The sequence below is a fragment of the Clarias gariepinus genome, chromosome 19 (genome assembly GCF_024256425.1).
Source record: "Clarias gariepinus isolate MV-2021 ecotype Netherlands chromosome 19, CGAR_prim_01v2, whole genome shotgun sequence".
NCBI lineage: Eukaryota > Metazoa > Chordata > Actinopteri > Siluriformes > Clariidae > Clarias > Clarias gariepinus.
Genome location: NC_071118.1, coordinates 19016348 through 19038379, shown reverse-complemented (window position 1 = coordinate 19038379; position 22032 = coordinate 19016348). Strand labels below are relative to the sequence as shown.

At 36.6% G+C, this 22032-nt stretch overlaps 1 protein-coding gene across 16 annotated transcripts in view; it reads left to right on the top strand.

The window, feature by feature from the left end:
• LOC128508094 (formin-binding protein 1) overlaps positions 1-22032 on the top strand; it is a 92679-nt gene that overhangs the window by 62258 nt on the left and 8389 nt on the right. For 5 of the 16 annotated variants that reach the window (XM_053479336.1, XM_053479339.1, XM_053479333.1 and 2 more), the window contains exons 8-13: positions 1056-1202; positions 3366-3554; positions 6268-6459; positions 17598-17612; positions 17877-17912; positions 20061-20170. In XM_053479336.1, the coding sequence (XP_053335311.1) occupies positions 1056-1202; positions 3366-3554; positions 6268-6459; positions 17598-17612; positions 17877-17912; positions 20061-20170 (689 nt within the window). The remainder of the gene's footprint in view (positions 1-1055; positions 1203-3365; positions 3555-6267; positions 6460-17597; positions 17613-17876; positions 17913-20060; positions 20171-22032) is intronic. The other 11 variants (XM_053479340.1, XM_053479341.1, XM_053479342.1 and 8 more) reach the window with 7 other exon arrangements.

Genomic DNA, 22032 nt, shown 5'->3' with positions numbered 1-22032 from the left:
TTCAAGACATTTGCCAATCTTCCCAGAAGTACCAAGAGCTGCACCGTAGACCCTTCATTAAGCATGTTAAAAGTTAAAGTCCATTACAGCACAATTAGAAGAATACTGAAGAAGTACAATGTGTTTGGAAGTGTTGCCAAACACATTGTACTTTTTCTAAAAAAAAAATATATTTTTTAGAGACCATCTGTCCGACAGCTAGAATTTGGTTGAAAAAGGGTCATGCAGCAGGACAATAATCTAATGTACATCAGTAAATCTACATCAGAATGGCTAAAAAAATAGACCTTAACCTAGGTGAAATGCTGTAGCAGGATCATAAGATCATCATAAGCTGTAGCAGTGTTGTAAAAAAAGGAAAAAAAAATACTTCGACCTATTACTGCTAAAGGTGGATGTACAAGGAATTGACTTTTTGTTTAATAACTCTAAGAAACTTAACTAACTCATCAAGAAGGCTAGCTCAATACTGGGCACTTCCCTGGAATGGTTGGAGCTTGTAGTAGTTTGGAGAAAAAGAATAAACTGTCCATGGAGAACACCTCACATCACCTTCACAACATACTGGCTAAACAGCGGAGCACTTTTAGTAGGAGAATGTACATGTACATAGAAGCTTTTTTTTTTAGATTCACATTTTTTTTTTTATCTCAATAATGCACCTTACATTGTTAACAGTGTTCATTAATGCACATTAACTAATGCCCTTCCCTTTCACTCAGTGCAATTCTTGTACTATGCGGCTAACTTGTATATTATGTGAACTGGCTGCTGTAACGATACAATTTCCCTTTGGGATTGATTGATTAATTCATTAATTAATTATTCAATTAATCAATGAATTAATCAATCAATTCATCCATTTTCCTAATTTTTTTATGTGGTGCTTATAGATCTTCCCGACAGTTGTCTCTTTTTGCCAGTCATGGACATTGATACAGTACTTGGTTTCTAATTCCATAATAGGACTTGCCTGATTGTGGGTCTGACCACATGGTTATTTCATTATTGTTTTGGTCATTACCCTTACTATTTGTGTTTTTGTGTTTGAACAGAGAATCCAGGAAATGGAGGAGAGAAGGATCGACAGGGTGGGTGAGTCCATGAAGACCTTTGCAGAGCTGGACAGACAGATTCTGCCCATTGTAGGGAAATGCCTTGATGGTATAACCAAATCAGCCGAGAGCATCGAGGCCAAGACTGTGAGTCATCAGCATGCACACAAATAAAAGCATTTAAACAGAAACCTCCATCTAATTATCTCTCCATCTCCTGTTCAATAGTTTCTCACAACAGTCGTGTTAGCGCTGTTAGAGTTTCTGAACTCAACTAATTCACTTACACTCCAATATGTTTTCACACTTACTGATCTGGAGTCTTTGCACCTTTGTTTATATAATGGAACCTGCACATTCAAAATTATAAGAAGACAATAACTTAAACATAATAATGACAGTATTTGTGTATTAAAATGAAACATAATTGCACAAGGCTGTCAAATTAAACATTGAACATTGTTCAAGAAAGCTAATATGTACTGCATAACTTTTGTTTAGTGTGAAGATAAAACCATTAAAATCCAAGAACACTGTCTTCTTTCATATTTAGAAACATACAGACAAGCATTTACACACCATGAATCTGCTTATATTATACTGAACTTCCAGTCTCACACAGTATGATGCAGATCAATTCCTGCTATCTGTTTTCACCCAAATCCCTGTTGAGTCTGGTTTCTCTTAAGGTTTTTTCCTATTACCATCTCCGGGAGTTTTTCCTTGCCACTGTCGCCGTCTGCCTCGCTAGCTCATCAAGGACAGTCCTATCATTTTGATTCATACACATTCACATTTCATACAAACTTAAATAATTATTTTGATTGTGTAAAACTGCTTTGCGACAATGTCAACCCATAGCAAGATTTTGTTGCTCAGAATGAGCTTTTTCTTGTTTCATGAGACTGAATTGAGCTGTCTCATTACAAGCACGACTTTGTCTTTCCTATTTCTCCTAAACCCCACTTAGGTAAAACAAAGAGACATAACTGAGACACAAAGTGAGACATACGTTTGAGAAACATTTGAGAAATCTGAGATGTACATGAGAAACAGATTGCATTTGAAGGAGAATTAAATCAGCCATATATAAGATCATAATGAGAATAAAATCAGATATAAATGAGATGCATGAACAAATTAGAAATATTATAGTTTTATTGAACATAACAAAATTCCCCAGTTGGCAGCATACAGTGAAATAAATTTACAATTCACACAATATAACAGACACCAACAAAATCTGGCAAATCAAGACACTAAATAATGCAAATGTCATAAAAATCTGACAAAGATATTAAGAGTCACACAGCTCAACTCATAGTATAATTTATACAGGAGTTACACAAAGGCCACAGCATTGTGAGAATATTCCAGTGAAAAGAATCTTTTAAAAACTGAACAGGCAGTAACATTAACTTACTGTTAAAAAAAATGTTGGAGTTTTAATATGTGAGTCGCACACAAGACAAATATAAACTATCTCTGAGATTTAGAGGTAATGAGCCATATTTTAGACACATTTGAGAAGATTGCGAAAACTGCTAAAATCTAATTCAAGTCTCAAAGACGCCTCATTTCTGTCTAGGAGACAAAGAAGAGATTAAGTTTTCTTTGCTATGGGAATTGTTAAAAGCGCTATACAAATTGAATTGAATTGTATTGTTCAGCACATAAAGGCTCACATCCATGAATGATGATTTTATGCAATGGTAGTTAACTAGCTAATCATTGTGGAATGTTGGTGATCTACGGAGTGAATGCAGTCGTTATATTTCCACTATAAATAAATCAGTTTTTTTATACAGGAGAAGTCTTCTTATTGACAAATGTTAATACCTTTTAGATAGCTTATATTGCAAGCTATCCTTCTCATCATTTCTAGCTGCTAGTGTTTATTGATTGATTTCCAGACAAACCGAAGTGGACAGACCCTTTGTGACCTCACCCACAGGTTTTCTGATGAGCAGGTTTTAAAGGCCAACTGTCAGAGCTCTGGTCATTGACATTTCTTGTGGTCAATTAAACTACACAAATTCAGCCAGTGGTCACTTGAATCCTATAATCCCAAATTAAGCATTATTTTATGGCTTCATGTAGTTTAAACTAATGAGTTACAAAAAAAGTTCAACCCCCCGTAGAGTTTGTATCAGGCTGCACACACAAATTTCTGTTGTAAAGTTGGACATTGTAACATAGGGATTAACTCATTTTTTGGTGCTGCTTTTGGTGTTTATTTTGGCACATCTGCATTGGACTCATTTTTCAGGACCTGAGGTTGATAAGTGATATGTCTGTGTTTGTTTACAGGACTCAGCCCAGGTGGTGGAGTCGTACAAATCAGGGTTTGAGCCACCAGGTGATGTGGAGTTTGAAGACTATGGACAGGCAATGAAGAGGACCGTATCAGAGACCAGCCTGACCATCTCACGCCCCGATGTTAAGACAGAAAAACCAGGCAAAAGCAAGAGCAAACTCTGGCCCTTCAAGAAGAACAAGGTATCGCACGTACACAAACATACATACATTCCAATTTACATGTACTTCCATGATTCCATTAGTTAGGTCAGCTGATCAAAGCTCTGACTTTACTGGAAGTCAGAATAAAATATTTCTTTCTTTCTTGGAATTAAGTTTTATTTTTTTTGATGGTTTTTCATTTTAATTGCAAATCAATTATTTATTAAACACAAACACACACACACACCATATACTGTATATGAATGCCTCTGGAATGCTATATATCGGCTCCTATGGAAACTGAGCCAGGCATGCATTTTGCATAGTTGGACTTCTATAATACTTGTGTAATTTTCTTTGCTCATTATATTTTATATCCATGTTTTTTTCTATTTTTTTTCTCAGTTAGATTATATGTGTAGCATTTCATTAAGACATTTTTAGATGTTATTTATTATTTGCTGCGGTATTCCTCTTGTGTTCCTCACACACCCACACCTGTGTGACTGAACGGTTGACGAGCTAACGCACTAATGCATTGCCACTGAGCCCTAACCTTCAAACTCAAACGTGTCACGAGTTCTGTAACCCCTATATACCTGTACCTCCACAACACCAAACATCCCTCTAACCCTCATCCCTGCTGTTTTTACGGTACCACCACTCTTCCTCTTGCTCTGACTCTTATCTACATCATCCACTGTTTCTGTGGCTGTGAATGACTGTGCACTGTTGCCCTTTCCGAGCTGGGCTGAGTCACATGTCACTGAGTGTGCTCCATTCTGAACCTCAACCATTCTTATAGAGGACCAGTGCTTAAACGGATAACTGTACCTCTATCTCTCTCTATGTGTATGTGTGTGTATATGTGTGTGTGTGTGTGTGTGTGTGTGTGGTATATGCAAATGTTGCAGATGGATCTAGATTTGAGCAGATCTCCTCCCAAAGCACGACTTCATTAGAAACTCATTAGTGCTATGGGTCATATGATAATAGCACGAGGGAGGAGAGAGAGAGAGAGAGTCCTAGAAACATTTTGCTCTTCTTTCTTCTGCCAAATAATTATATATTGGTGATTATAAAATCTAAAGTATTAATAACAAATTCTCTACTGTTGATCATTAAAACTGAAAGGATAAAAGCTCTGGAACAAGAAGTGTTTTTACTCAAATAAATATGGTAAAGATGTCTTATATGTTCATGTATGACTTTGAGGTCAGGTATGTTTGTTACCATAGTTTCAATAGCACGTGTACCTTGTTGTGTGCACCAAGGAATCCATTGTTGTGGAATGAAAATTTCTTTCTTTTAGATGTTCGTAGAAACAGTTGCCAACCAATTCCCAGAGTCAGGTAAAAAATTGCTGGACATTTGCCCATCACACTATGTTGTGATGCTCAACATCTGCTGTTATAATAAACTCTGCTCTTCTGGGGAAACTTTCCACTAGATTGTGGCACATGTCTGTTAGAACTTGTGATCATTTCGCTACAAGATCATTAGTGAGATCAGGCACTGAGGTTGGGAGCTCTGGGGTGCGATCTTTATTTCAGTTCAGTCCAAACATGTTAGTTGTGGGTGAGGTCGGTCAGAGCTCTGTGCAAGACGCTCGAGCTCTTCCTGTTCACCCTCAGCAACCACATCTTCATTGAACTTGCTTTGTGCACAGTAGTCTTGCTGGAACATGTTTTTGCCTCTTAGCTCCAAGAAAAGGGAAGCTGTAACACTATAGCAATCAAAGACAGTCTGTACAAATGTGTGCAATAGTTCGAGGAAGCACCACACATGCGTATGATCATCAGGTGTCCACATATTTTTGGTCATAGTTTATTCTGTTCTAGCATTCTGTTTCCAGCCCCAGATTTAAAGATGAAGTGTGGTTTTCAGAACAGAAAAAGATCACAGTCCTACCTCCTCCTCTAGGCCACGCTAGTGAGAAAGCTATGGCGCTGTTCCCGCACAACAACGAAACTGAAATACAATGAAGCAGAGTGACCTGCATTCATTTGTTTATGAAGTTGGCATTTAATTCTTACTAAAGGAATGTGCTACTGAATCTTTGTGGCTAAAGTTACATACGAGCACTGCAGCGAAGGTTTTGCTTGTGAGCGCTTCACCTGGTCCTTACGTCAACATGCTGATACGGATACCGTATTTTACATTTCACTGTTACTTTTTTGGTCTGGCACAGATGTGTGTGTGTGTGTGTGTGTGTAAACGTGTGTGTGAGCGTGCGAGTATGTGTATGAGTGTGTATACTGGCTGTTTATGCATGTTCTGTAGAAGTAGATTGTTCTCTCTAACACACTAACTGTCCTATACACATCCTTGGTTCGCTTTATCTTTGCTTTCTATTTTTGTTTTGGAGTTTTGTTAATTGTCTGATTAGTGGATTCGTTTACTTGTAAGTCTTTAACTTTTTTGGAGCCTTATTTCTCTCGTTTTGTGTTCCCCCTTCCTTTTTTACCTTCTACTGGATTGGATTTTGTTTCCTCTCTCCATCAACACACACTCTGTCTGTCTCTTACTCACCCACATTATCTATCTATCTATCTATCTATCTATCTATCTATCTATCTATCTATCTATCTATCTATCTATCTATCTTTTATGTCTTGCTTCCTTCCTTATATATCTTGCTCCTCTCTCTTTTTTACTGTCTCTTTTTCTTTCTCTTTTCACCTCTTCTCTCTCTCTCTCGCTCCCTCTCTTGCTCTGCCGCTGCTTGGTGGCGTGTGTCTTGCTTATGTAGCTTATGTCCCTATTAACATCCCCTGACTCACGCCACCCCCCTCCAGAACCCCCCTCACCTTCTACTGTGACCCTTGACCCCTGCCCCACCCCTCAGAGCCCCAAACCACCCAAGGAGGCCCTCTCGCATCGCTTCAATGACATCATCACCTCCAAGCCCAAAATTCACTGCCTTCGGAGTCTGCGTCGTGGGGTAAGTATGTGTGTGTGTTTGCACGGATGTACGTGTTGATATGTGTGTTTGCATGCCTGTGTGTGTGCGTGCTGCCATTCTTTGCCTGCCTTATCATGTGTGTGTGTGCGTGAGAAGGATGGGTTTGAAGAGACTAAAATTTAGTGACTACTTTTCACTTAAAAAGAATCGTTTAAATTTTAAACGCAAAATCATTTTATTTCCCCCTGAAAGTGCAAATGGGGATCTCTGCAGACCACAGACAAGAGCGTCTATTGTAGAGTGGGGTTGAGAGACATGGACCCTTACACCTGTATAAAAACTAGACTAAGGCTTAGAATCGTTCCTGAGTAGCATTCAGCCTTCTAACATTTCTACCCGAAGGGGTTTTCTTAGCTGTTGTCTATCTTTTGTGATTTTGTTAGTGGGTAGCTCCTAAAATGTATTTTCCAGTGACATTCAGTGTTTTCTTAATGACAAATCTAACACATAAGTAGAGGAGACAGCAAACTTTGGACTCAGCGTCCAAAGAAACCTGATTCACTGGTTAGTGTTCTGTGAGACTGCGGTATGGGCTTGGAAGTGAAAGAGGAGGTGAAAGAGCTGGACACAGTAAAGGTTTAAGGAGCTGTTGCCTTAATCTAATTAGGTGGAGATGAAATGGCGCCAGTGGGGGCGTGATGGTTAGCACTGTGGCCTTGGACCTCCAAGGTCAAGGGATTGGTTCCTGCCTCAGATCATGTGCGCATGGAATTTGTTCGCATGGATTGAAACAACATGATTGATGAAGACATGAGAAACAGCTCACTGCTTCAGTTAGGGTTAAAGTAACTGTTGCAGCCGAAGCCTAAGGATTATTACAATAATTACCTAATAAAAGGCTCCAAAGTATTCGCTTATTTAAGTCCGAATTGGCTTATTTAAATCCAACTTTTTAGCCAGGCAGTGTATCAATGGCAGTTACTTCTACTTACTCACATATATGCACTCAAAGCTGCTTTCCTGTCTAGAAGCATTTAAGATCAGATAAATCTTTATTCATTCTATTGAAGTCATTCTAATGGCAATAGAAAAGGAATGGCTCACATTTCAGTATATAAACTCAGTGACACCTTCTCTGGTTTGTGATCTGCAGAACTCTTTGGGTGAAAAAAAACCTTGCGGGCCAAATGACCTCCCCTTCCTTCTCTCCTTTGTCAGCTCCATTTAGCATGCATCCCCTGTCTCTATGTCTGCAACTCACTGTCTTTCTCTCTCCCACTTTCTTTCTCTATTTCCCCCTGTGTTGTTTCATCTTCTTTGGTTAAGAAAGTTTCATGCTAGGTTAAAAATATTGTACTGCTTTATCTTACTCAGTTACAGTTATCACACACACACACACACACACACACACACACACACACACACACACACACACAGACAGAGCAGCCACATGTAGCACATTCTCATCTGAAATCATTACATGTTATTTTTTTTAAGCGAAATACCTGTATAGTTTGGAGGCTCCGATTGACCATATTGGACCATTTTAGACATATAGGTCACATTGGAGCCACTGGTGACATCATTCTGTTTTCAGTTCCTTTCAAGTGTAATAAGGATTGAAAAGCACAGAAAAACAGATTACTGTATGACTTAATTTTTGGATTTATGTTTGTTTTCTACAAGTTTAAATGCATCAGGTGCTTTTGTATATCAGCATCCACTCATGAATTTTTGGGGCATATTTAGATAAAAAAGCACTAAATACAAATAGCCTACATTGGCTGTGGACTAAATAGTGGACATGACTGACTGGTAAGCCTTTTTAAATCAGTAATACACAGGAATATGAAAGCATTTATGAAACCTAGCAAAAAGAAACATACTGATGAAGGATGTAAATGATCATATAGTGTATGTGAAGCGTCATATTAAGTCAGGTATAAAGTCAGGTATAAAGTCAGGTCTTTAACTGGCTAATATGACTCATAGAGTGTAGGAGGTGAAATTGATCTCATTTTCATTTTCTGCAAACAATTGGTTGATAGCTACCTTATGTTTCTGATTCTTCTACAGAATTTAGAAAGTGTTAATCCTAAACTTTGTTTTAAGTACTTTAATGAAAACTATCCAAACTAGATACTGCAGTTGTCAAAGAAAATGTACGTTTTTTTATTTTAATTCCGCACTACTGTTGAAATTATTTTTGGGCTCCCTTAAAATTAGGCTCCTTTGTTTTTACATCATGGAAAACTCTTTTAAATATTTTAACAATACGATTTCAACTGAAACTCACACTGGCCATAATGTATGTCAGGAACCAGACATAATACAGTAACTGGTAATTTGGTATTTAAATGGAGCGTACTGGACCATCTGAAAATATGCAAACTTCAAATCACCCAAAAGACGACTTACCTGATTTACCTTAACACCTGATTTGATGTGATGGGTCACGTATAACAACGGCCCCCACAAACACCATATTACAGTAGAGTCACTTTTTGTTTTCCGAAAAATAATTATAACATCGGTAACATTACACCACTAAGAGATCCATGACATGAGATATCGATGCTGTGTGTGTGGGAAGCTGTTGTGTCCGTCTCAATCTTTGATCAGAATTCTAAACCCTGTTAGAAAGGTGGGTTTATGGATTTGGATAAACATTATGCGAATCAATCTTAATCAGAATAAATGCTGCAAATAAATGTTAAATTGTCATTGTTTTGTGGTTGTTATGAAGCCAGACAGATTTGACTAATATACTGTACATGCTATGTGAGGAGAAAATGTTAGCGTCAACGTTAAGTTGTTGGCCAGCAGCATGCTATCATTTTACAAAATGCACAAACATTGGTGTGCTGCATTAAAACCTGATTAAAATGTAGGTATCCAGGCAACCAAAACAGGTTACACATTCTTAACAAATTTCCACACTTATAGTTAAAAATCGTTCAAAATAAAATACTCAATTAATTATTAATGGTAACAAAGCACTTTTTTATAGCTGCACAATTCCAACAAATTAGTTATGTAAGCTAAATAAATAAATCTAAACATAATAATATATAATATAGTAATAATAATAATAATAAGGTTGATAATAATAATAACCCATAATGACCAGTATTTTAAGGGACTATAACTGATCTATGATCCGTACATGCGTGTAAACCCTGTGGATAAATTGTAAAATTGAACCATCCTAGTGCAAAATACAGTTTTACTGCCCCTTTGTGGTGTTCTTTATTTGGACTGTTACTCTTGAGGGAAAACTCTATTTATTTATTATCACAAAGCAGATTTTAGCTCCCAGAAACACTTGCTCTCTTGCTCTGTGCTCGAGGGTTGCTAAATCACAGTGTTGAAAATTGCCTAAAAATATCAGTACATGAACTTACAGTGTAGCTAAACTATTTACTACACAGCTTCTTTCACTAAAAATAGCCTACTATTTATTACTAGCCGAAGACATATTTTTCCAGCTAAATATGATAAAAAGTTACCGGAAATGACCCCAATCTGGCAGCACTGCTCACTCAGGGCCTGATAAGATAAATTCTGATTGGCGGCTTCATTTCCCGAACGTCAATACTGTCTTCCTTTCAAACCTGAAACTGCAACTGTACATTATTGTGGTGTATTAATTAATAGATATGTGAGCGACAGAGCATTATTACACAAAACAAGCATTATCAGTTAAATCAATTTCAATGCCAATTAATCGATTCATAAGTAATTATTACATAATGATTTATCTTTACAATCCTAGTTTGTATCAGTGAAAAACCTCTATTACACATGAACATAAGCTAATGTTTGTTGGCATGCATTATTCACTGTTAATTAGGTAAGTTTGTATCACTAGCTACATTAGTTTATTTATTTAACGTTGTTCAGTAAAACATGTTAACTCTGTGCGAGGTATTGTCAGAAACTGGCGGGTTTACTAGCACTGTGCGCCTGTCTAGGACTCTTCTGATTTCAAAAAGGGGTATTTAATAAGAGAGGTCATAAATAAACCATTAAATGTCAGTGAGAGAGTATATAAGGGTTATTGTGTAACATTTAGCTAAATAGTGCATCTTGGAGTTTAGCTAGCTAATTAGCTAATAGTAACGTGCTAGATCATTATTAGTGATTAATGTGAAATAAAACACACTAAAGCATGTATGAGATGAAAAAAAATATTATACTAGCAAATAGCCAGGAGTTTTATCACAAACATTGCAAAAGTTTAAAAGTTCCATGAATTAAAATTTTTTGACAAAAATTTATCGTAACACAAAAGTGGGGTATATTGCATTAATAGTACAAACAGTCTATTTCTTAAAATTGATGTTTTTTATATAAAGAAAACTCACTAGATATTAATTTGAACAAATAGACAGACTATAGGAACCATAGAGTGGAAGAAGAAAACAGCATGCTTTCGCAAGAACCCAATATAGTGAAACAGGAAAGTCAGATAATGTTGTTTGTCACTTTTCGAACAGGAAGTAGATATTTCAGAAAAAGGAAGTGTGCTGGTTTGCAGTACCGCTTCATCGTGTTGGCTGTCCTATGACCAAAATTTCCTGAAGTATTGCTTCCCTCTTTTTATGTGCGGATGCACACACACTCGTGCACTCACACACACACACACACACACACACACACACACACACATACACACACAAAAATGAACACACAGAAATCAGGGTCAAACTAATGAGCAGGTTCTTCTACAAACTGATGTTGCAGAACTGGTCAAAAAACGTTCTTGAGGAAGAACAGTATAATAATGATTGCGACAGAGAATGAGTTTTGAGAATGAGTTAAAAACCCATGGAATGATAGGAAAAACAAAATCATCCTACATGCTAAGTTGCTCCTTCATCCACCCATCAGAGCTTCGAGCTTTCAGCTTTTATTATTGTTATCTATAGCAGGGGTTTTCAATCTGTGGGCCAGGCCCCCCATGGAGAGCAATGCATCTCTTTGGCTCAAGCCTGTATTTTAAAAAATGATATAATCTACAGTGCACGGCTGGAAATTTTTTGCAATTTATTATTTGTCCACTGGTGGGTGATCTCAATAGTGCAGCGATCTCAATAGTTCAATCATTTAAACAATCATCACGACTCATGGTTGGCTGCAATGACCTATGACTTTACACTGACGGTTTTGCTGTAACGGATGGTTATGTTGCTGAGAGCCCAACTGCAACCCGCATTCACACACACTCTTATCCCTAATCATACGCTATGGAGAATTTGAGAACACCAATCAGCATGCAACTCATGTCTTTGGAGTGTTGGAGGAAACCGGAGTACCAGGAGGAAATCCATCAAGAATGGGAAGGAAATGTAAACTCCGTGCAGACCAGAGGCGAGACTTGCACCCCAACGTTGGAGATGAAACGCAACAGTGTTGATCACTAAGCCACTGTGCCACTGTGTCATTTTGCCATAGCATCTTTTTCTGAAGATTATGGTTGAAGTAATATTGATGATCTTTAAGAGGAACATCACATTTTGTTCCTCTGAGACATGCATCGCCAGCAATGCTTTTTTAATAAACAAGGAAAGCAGTACAATCACAGGAGGTTACTCTCTTCCACATACATGAGCTCCAAAGCAGCCACTGTTACTTACTGCAGCTTTAAGTGAATCAGAAGCTAGGGGGTGCAAACAGGTTGAAAACCCTTGATCTATAGTGTAAAAGGTTAGTGTTTATTTGTTTGTGATTTGTTGTCAAAAAGAGCGTATAGAATTTACAGAATTTACGTGTACACATAACCGCTTGAGTATTTGTAAGTGTGTGTGCATAAGTGTGTCTGTATACTGTATGTACATTGGATGTAAGGCAATTAGAATATAGTTTGGAAGCTGATGAACGTTGTCATGTATTTCCACAAGAAATTGTTTGTAAAATAAAGCAAGTGTCCATCCAGGCTTTGGTGTCTCTGGGTGTTTGTCTGTGTGTGTGTGTATGCGTGTGTGTGTGTGTGTGTGTGGTGTATGGGTGCCAGATTTCAGTGTGCCATAACATCGATTCTGCATCTTTGGAACTGTACTATAGAGACGAGCACCATTGTTTTAAAAGATATTTCCTCTCTTGGTGTGTGGATGACGTTGGTGTGTGGTCTAACAGTATATAGACGATTATGCAGAACAATCCCATATTTTACTACTTCCTTACCAAAGTTATTACAGGTCTCAGAGCTCCCCTAAAGTTTGTGTGTTAGTGCTACCACTAAATACACCTTACCTCAAACTGCCTCTGATTCACTCCTCTCCCGAACATGCTCCACCCCACCATAGAACATCCAAGCTGAGTATCAAGCCTCAGGTCCAATTTAATATCAATTAGAAGTGAGTCTTTACTCTAAGGGTACAGGAGAGCCCAAAATATCCCAGGAAAATTCTCTCAGAGCAGAACTAAGCCCCTGTTTTGTTTTGTTTTTCTTTAATGTAACACTTGTTTTTATCTTGAGGAAATATCTTTTGGAATATTGGTGACCTACAGTAGCCCTTCGGTGTGGTTCCACAGATAGAATTCAACTGATTCATATATAGTAGTTACTTTATTAAACAAACCATGAAGTTGGATTTATTTAAGTAGCCTAATTGATGCTTGGCAGCTCCACGGTCCTTATTAACGAAGCCCGATGGAACCTTGAAAAATATAATTTTATGATGGATTTAATAATATTGAGAATTGATTAAATTAACTCCTGTTGTATCAGGGTGTTCAAGTTAAACCAGGACTTGTGATGAAATTTCTAGAGAATTAAGGCGTAAAAATATGTTACATTTACAGAAGACTACAAGCACAGTGCGGTAATGAGACTCTTAGCTGAAGATTTAAGATTTTATAGAAGGCTGCATGTCTGTGAATCAGAGCCCACTCCAGTCATTTCAGTCAACATTCAGCGAGTGAAACGCCTGATCCTTTAAAATCGATAACTTGTCTCCAAGTTGCATAAGTGATGCATGTCTGTGGGAACTGTACACAAAATCATTCGCCAACACCATATGCACATTACAGGAACTCTGCTGGGAGTTATTACCACATCCTCCATACAGTCCTGACCTCGCTTTAGGCCATTTTCACATCCATTAAAGGAGTTCCTGGGAGGCCAGGGTTTCAGACATGAAGTAGGCAGTCCTTTTATGGCTCTGCTATACTGAGAAAACTTTTTACCTTGATGACATCCACCCTCTAGTCAAACAACTGGATACGTGCTTTAGTGTAGCAGGGGATATGATGCAGAGAAATAGAGAGAATAGAATATTTTTTAACTGTCATAACTGTGTCCTGTTATTCTGTACAATCCTGGTTTGACTTGAACAGCTCTTTTATATTCATAAATTAAACTATGATACATACGCCACTGTGTGTTTGTGTGTATGCGCGAGCGTGTGTGTGTGTACGTGCACACATATATCGGCTTGATGAGAATATCTTCCTTACTGCAGTCTCCACAGTCCCTTCACTATGATAAAGAGCTGATGAAGAGGACTCTTGGCCGGCCTACTTATGCTTTTGAGGCCAGGCAATATGTCGTAAGTGTGTGTGCGTGTGGGTGTGTGTAGGTCTGTTTGAACATGTGAGTGTGTTTCTGTTATTCAGCCAAGGCTAACTCGTCTTGGTAAAATTTTATAACAGAATGAGTAAAAGGGTGTGTGTGTGTGTGTGTGTGTGTGTGTGTGTGTGTGTGTGTGTGTGTGTGTGTGTGTGTGTGTGAAAGAGAGAGAGAGAGTGCATGCTGGAATGATTCTATGGTTGTAAAGTCATACGTACAGACATAACCTCATTTAGTGTTATAATGTATTTTGTTTGAAACAAACACAATGGTAAATAAGAAGGTGATGAGCAAACTATTTCATAAATGAGGTTATGGTCTGTCTTTAACAAATAGAATTCCAATCATTAAATATTTTAATCTGGCAATATTATCATGTCTGCTTCTGGTCCCGCCCCCGTCTCTTTCACTGAAGCCCTCCACTCAGTGCTTTCTAGCTGTCAATCAGCTTGCTTGGAGGGGTTAATTCACAAAGTGTCACAAGTGCAATTCCTGTAATGAACTGATAGATCCAAAGGCAAGCACTTTGTGAACTTTGACCTTTCTTATACATTTCCGTGAGTGGATATGTCTTAGAATTTACCCCTGTTCCTTCTTGATGTCATACAAATTGTAGCTGTTTGTTTTGAAATCCATCCTGTAGTATCGACACATGCCCATTTCTATATCTGTACTTACTGTATACAAAAATATATGTAATGTCACACATTATGTTAGTCTGTGTACACTTTTCATCAAAATGTGTCCGAAATCAATCAATCAAAGTGTTGTGGCATTAGGGTCATCATTTCACAGGTGTGTTAGCTCTGCAGAACAATAAGGGCTTCCCCCTAGTGGGAGAACATTATATATGCATTGAAGTGCATCTTTGTTGCAAAATATGTTTCCAGGCAATTGTTCAACACATTTTTAACAAAGCTCCAAAACAGTTTGGAAAAATCTGCCTTTTTGTTTTTCTTACAGATTTTATGTTGAATAGTTGAACAGAACCTCTTTATCTTTACTAATTTTAGCCATTTAATATGGAAACATACATGGCATATCAACACTGCTCCAAAATACAAAAGTAAAAGTCCAAAATAAAAGTCACTACATATGACAGGATTTTTAATATTTATTGATAAATTTAAATTTAATAAAATAACATAAAATAATTAATTTTTGGCCTTGTATTTCAAACAAAGTCTTACATTATAATAGTTTGTTAATGATCAATGACCACTTTTGTCTTAATTAAAAAAAAAGCTTTCTTGTGTTATTATACCACTGTGTATAAAGATCATAAATGTATATGATACGAAAAGGAGTGTTGGTCTCATTACCAGGCCGTCATCACCGTGTGTATTTCATCATGATTTGCCCTGCTAGTGTTCTCTTTCTTCTGTCCTCCTTCAGCACTTTTCTGTCTTTATGTACTTTCTCTCTTTTTCCAGTTATGCTTCTTTTCTCAGCCATTGTCTGGCTACTGCTTTAGACCCCCACCTCTTTGTAATCGCTCAACATCAAAAATATATATTTTTCCTTTAAAACCTGATGAAGGTCACTACAGTTCAGACACTGAAAATGGCTTGTCTGTTTTTGTTGTTGTTGTTGTTGTTTGTTTTCAGGCTTCTCGAATGCTCATTAACATGTCAAAATTTTTGGGTTCACAATTTATTGTTACAATGAGGCACATTAATATCAGGCAGTCAGAATAAATCGTCTTCTTTAAAAAGTGTTACATTTCAAATCACCAACAATAAAACATAACATTGGGTAAATTAATATCTTTTTTTTAATACATTAAAAAGTGACAGTTTTCACCTTATGTGTTTTTAAGTTCTTACTTAGATTGGTCCACTAGTTTGGTTAGGCAGCATTCTTAAGAATGTCTATATAATATCTGTACCTTCACTGGGTCACTTTACCCTGTGTGTCAGTTTACTCAGCTTTGTTGAACATGTCGAATTTCACTTTCTAGTTGAAATCGTTTTTTTATAGAAGAGTTACTGTAGCGACATCACCTGACAGCTGACTTGGTGAACAGCATTTTTCTGGAAAACAGCAGGTTGTAATACACTAGGTTTTCTGGGGCCTTTCTATCATGGCCAACTTTGTCTTTTTTATCAATTTGTACTACAATGGCTTTTCGGTGGGATTGGACCAGACAGCTGGCCTTTGCTCCCACAGGCATAGATGAACCTGTCACCAATTTACTGGTATATACGTAACTGATAATGTTAATGTGCTTATGTTATGTGGTGTTCATGTTATGGCTGAATGTACTTTCTTTAGGATTTTTTTCCACTAGCAAAAGTAAACAGATTTGGCCATATTGTGTCCGAAATGTCACTCTCTATTAATTTCAGATTTAAGAATAATAATTTAAGAATATATATATTATTATTTTCTTTAAAATAATTATATATATATATATATATATATATATATATATATATATATACTGTATATATATATAAAGAGTATTGCTGGCTGCAAAGCAAACCACCCATCATGCATAGTGGCCACTGTACAAGCCTGTGGATGCAGAGTTATGTTCTGTTGAATGTACTGAATCAGTTTATTGCATGGATTGAGTTTTTCTTCCTCGATGTTACAGGCATATTCCAGACTCGAATAATGAAAGATTGTTTCTAGAAACATGAGGAATAATTTTCAAACATGAACTAGACCCGAAAATCTAACTTACAGTTGGTCAAAGTATGTATTAGAGTGTTTTATTAGAGTATTTTTTGTATTAATACACACATTATGATTCATAATCGTTTTTATTAGAGGGAAATGTATAGCAATCACTACACATACAGTAAATAGATTTAAACTTGAATGCATTTCAATATAAAATTATACATAACTTATATGGGGATGTTTTTTTGTTGTTTAGCATTTATTTTGCATTTGAAGTCTTTTCATGCACTTGTGGAAAGACTTGTGGACGACAACCTGGCAGTTTTTTAGTGAGGTGACAAGTTGTGAGTTTGTTTGGGTTTTTTGGCTTATTAACCTAAAGAGTGAAAAAGGGAGGTTGTACTTTAAAAAATATAAAATGTAATTGATGAGTGTTGTGGTCTGAGAGGAATACAATATTTCGGCATGGAATGTTTTTGCAAAATTGATTAGCGTTGTTATAGTAGTGTATCCCACAACCCACAGTGTGTAATGTTTGGAATGTCGTTGAGCATTTCAGAAGCCTGGAATATAAACATGCGAATAAGCTAAACTGAGTAGCTGCTCCTGAGTAGCATTTAAACATTCTGCTTCGATGTTCATGCGTAAATAAAATTCTCCAAGTAATTATGATTTGGAAAATAAAAATCAATATATATAAAGAGTTCTCTGACAAACAATCCGGAAAGAAATTAATTTTGTAGAGACCAGTATTGGCTCTCCAGTTATCCGAGGAAATGAACATATGCAGCCATGGTGCTTTTTAAACATCTTTTGAGTAGTGACCTTCACCAGTGACATCATGACCCAACTTAGCATTACTGTGTGTGGATGCGTACTTGTGTAAGTGTGAACGGTGATGCGATGTGGCTCCTCTGATGATGTTTTTTCTCTCTCTGCTCCTTTCTTGATTATTCCCTCTCTTCTCTCGGAGAAGCTCTCTCTCAAGCTGGTAAGCATGTTGACGATCGCATGGTTTTATTGGCATGACCGTAGCATGTGTCATCATAACCCGCGAAACTTTTTCACTAATGACACCCTGTGTTGTTTTTGATTTTATATGCTTTATTGTCCATTTGCGGTGTATTTTAATCCGTTCATATAATTTACCTTTTTTATTTTAATAACTACACAAATGTGGTGTTGTCTTATGTTTGTTTGCTTTTGTTTTTGTTTTTTTGTGTGTCATGTCTGTGGTGGCCATCCCTTTGTTTAGATCTCACTCAATGCCCACGTGCGGAACCTTATGGAGGTGATCCGAAACCCAACACTGCTCCTCTTGTCTACTTGCTTGTCTGTTGAACTGTTTAGTTAAATACCAATGACTTCTTGTGACTTTCTTTCATCTAATGGTTAAATAACCCTTGAGTAGTTGCCTGTTTTCTGATTCCTACCGAGAGCTTTAGTCTAGAGGTGTGTGCAGGACTGCCTTTTTTCTTCTCTTTTTAACCTTGCCCAATCCCTGAATTATTATTTTGCATGTAAATGACTGCAATGTTTTCAAAAGACCACCTATTTGACTATACTTCTACGCAAGTTAGTCATTTAAAGCATAGTAACCCTGACCAGGGTGATGCATTTACTAAAAAGAAATATATGAACAAGCGAATGTATGAGTGAATGAAAGAATTAGCGAAGCAGTACATGCATCACTCAGCACTCTATTCTTGCCACGTCCAGTAAGCATTCATGTAAATTAGGGTGGACATTTGTTTACATCTGAACCACATGCTCCCGGGACTATTTTGGGGGGGGGTATCCTGCTAAATCTCAGGTCCTAAACACACCTCTAATTTAGTCCTCACTAATGCTTTCTGTTCACATTAGATTGCAGTTTAGCTGGTATGGTGTTACAGTGATTAATTTTGATATAATATACAATATATTTTATTAAATTTGTAAACCTAACCATGTAGTTTAAAAGGCCAAATCTCTTTTAAAAAAAAATCCTTATTCATTTATTAAAGAAACTTAAAATGTCTCAGAAATTAAAACTTACCCACCTGTATCAACGAATAGAGATGCATGCTTTACATTATCATTTGCATGATTTCTTTGGGGGGGGGATAGTGAAATTTATTTGTTATTTCTTTTACTAGTATTGCATGTTCACAGATTTTTATTGTTGTTTTTCTGACATTTTGCATGCTAAAGGGAAAGGGGATGGGTTTAAACTTTCATGAACAATCTACATGTAGTGGACACGGTACAGTGCACTGACATTTTCTAAACTGAATGTGAATTTACATTATAGCAGTAATACAAATTCAGGAATGTTCATTAAAATGAATTAAGGCAGGTAGAAACACTTTTCCTAATTCTGAATGATTGTCTTCTTTTGCACAGTGTACTTACACTACACAGCAAAATAAAAAACACCAAGGTCAGTTGGACTGTAGATATTAGACAGCAAACAGGCTATAGATACATATACAACATATACAAAAGAGGCAATATGAAAATATACAGAAATTTACCCGTATGCATATCTGTGAAAGGAAATTGTGCATATTGTGCATACTGTACTATGTATAAATGAACATCAAAAGCTACAATCTGTCGTGTTTAAATCTTTTTAATTACAGTGTATATACTGTATAAAATATGTAAGGCATGCTGCTAAAACAAAAATATGCTGCCAGTCTGCTTAACAGGCGCAGACACAGATATTTATTCCGACTTGATTAAACATCAAGCTAAAAATGTTGAAAGTGCAAAGTTGATTACATGACTGGAGTATGCAGAAATAATATACTCTTGATCTTTTCAACGTTGCATTAGAGTTTAGTTAGTGCAACTACGGCAAAATATCCTCAGAGATGAAGGTGTCTCCCCACCTGATATCGAAGCTAACCTAACAACTCTATACCCAGGTGAGATTAAGCTAATTGTACCTTGGCTAAATGAGTCTTGGAGACACGTGTTTTTTAACCACACTGCATCACCCAGAGAGCATCCAATACAATGATTTTATTCTTATACAGTCTGATGGCAAACGGTAGGGGCTTAAGCCCCTTATTGGGGTTCATCTTTGCACCGGCATCCTGTAAATGACCAGTTGAGAAAATTACAAGACCATTACTATATATGCGTAGGTCAGATATTAGGTTGACTCAACAGCCCTCGAGATCAATAAAATATATTCGTGCAGGAAGCATGAATTTAGCCACTCATAAAAATTAACGTAATCTGGCTAAAATTCTGATGATTTATCTAGCCTAAATATAATAACCTCAGATAAGTCTATAAAAAAAAGAATCCCAAAATGTGATTATCTGTTACTTTTTTTTTAATTTTCTTTTTTTTATTTTTTATGCTCACTTATCATAGGTAAGTATGGAGCCTTCATTAAGATTAGCTAAAATATTGACGCTCCTCTTCTCCTCTTTCTTCCTTTCAGGGTGCAAATCCAGAGGACTTCAGTCATTTGCCCCCAGAACAGAGGAGGAAGAAACTACAAGCAAAGATTGACGACATTAATAAAGACATACAGAAAGAGTTGGACCAGAAGTACAGACACGCAGACATTCACTTACATATGAAACATACAGGCTTGTTTTCTGATCCTACAACTCAATCTAAACTTTTCAATCTAGCAATCTTTTTCAATTCATTTTTAATCTTTTTCAATCATTTTTTAATCAAGGTTCTCACTCTAATGTTGATACCATTTAATCTGATGTGGGTGCGAGTCAAACAAAAAAATAAAATGGCCAAAATATACAGTACTGAAATGAAAAGACTAACAATACAGTATAACCTTCTTGTCATCTGTGAGTTTATTTCAGTTGAACACTTCCTTCTTTAACATTCCCCACAATTAGGCATCAGGTGGTATAAGATCGGGGGACGGGATGGGGACGGGAAGGAATTGTTCTACTACCTTTATTAAACTCAGTCCCCGTTCATAACTGCTTCTATATGAGCGAAATAACTATTAGTACTTTTTTTCCGCCATCAAGAGAAAGACTTCCTACAACAAATGCACAACACAACATCCTTTTCACTACTGGGACCATGTGACCATTGCCCCTTCGTCCGAGATGTGCAAGTTTTAGTACTGTATATTTCGGCACATACTGTATGATTAAAAATGCATTTTAATTTAATTCATATTTTAGTATATAAATATTTAGTACGTTAATGCACAGACTGGTTTCGTCCTGTTTCATTTTCACCCATTAATGCAAATGAATGCATACAGAAGTCTTTATTATGTGCGGTTATAACCATGATGGTCATGATGGTAGCATGCAAAAAATTCTAGAACCACCAGTCAGATAAGCGCTAATGAACAGAACTAGTTTAGTATAATATGTCCTAATACTAGAACTGCTCTCAGAAGTTTTTTCCTTGTCTGACTTCCTGTTTTTAAAAATTCTCCAATCAGATGCACCCTGCTTCACTGAGAAATTTAAGTTTATTCATGTTCAATTTAAACATGATGAGCAATGTTTAACTAACTGCAACACATTAACCCTGACAGCCCTAGTCAAAAATATATTGCGTAATAAACTCAATAAACTCATTCTGTATATAGTATCATATATACAATCCCTGGCCAAAAAAAGTTGCAGATTCTAATTTTTCTTTGAATACAGTGCACACGGTATGGTGGCAAATTCATGTGTGAAAATGATTCCTCGAACTTTCAGAACCACTCTTTTGCAGTTTAATTGATCTCCATTCAGGATTTTTTTTAAAACACATTTCTTCCATGAAGTCGAGGGTTTAGCACAGTTCTTATAGGATTTAATAAAGTGTTGGACAGATTTTAATCCAATTCCAAATCTCCTTAATTTGTAATTTTATATCTCCTTTACTGTTTGTGAAATAGTGACTTTTTTGGCCAGGCAGTGTACTGTACATACAGTAGTGATGAGTTTGACATACAGTACACTCATGTGCATAAATCTTATTTGAGAGTCTTGAGTCTTTTTTCTGGGGCTGAATTATTGTACAACATACTAAACATCTTAAAACGTTGGAATTTGGAGCACAAGGTTTGATTTATTTTGTTTTCTGAAATCAGCACAAATGTATATATACAGTGTCAAACACATATCTACACCCATGTATTCAGTTTAATTAATTGTGTTTAAAAGTTCTGAAAAGTATGTTGTACAATCATTTTGCCGGCTGACTGTGAATATTGTTTATGATGTGTGTTTATAATCTTCTGTTCACAAGGGTACATACTGTAGCAGTATTGAGCAGTTGTATCTATTTCATGTATTATATGTGTAAATATAGGTACTGTACTGTATTTATTCCCAACTATTTATTTTTGATTAATTCATTTTTGTTGCCCAGATATAAACATTTTACCTTAAATACATTTTTGTGGGGATTTTCCCACCTATTTTTTTATC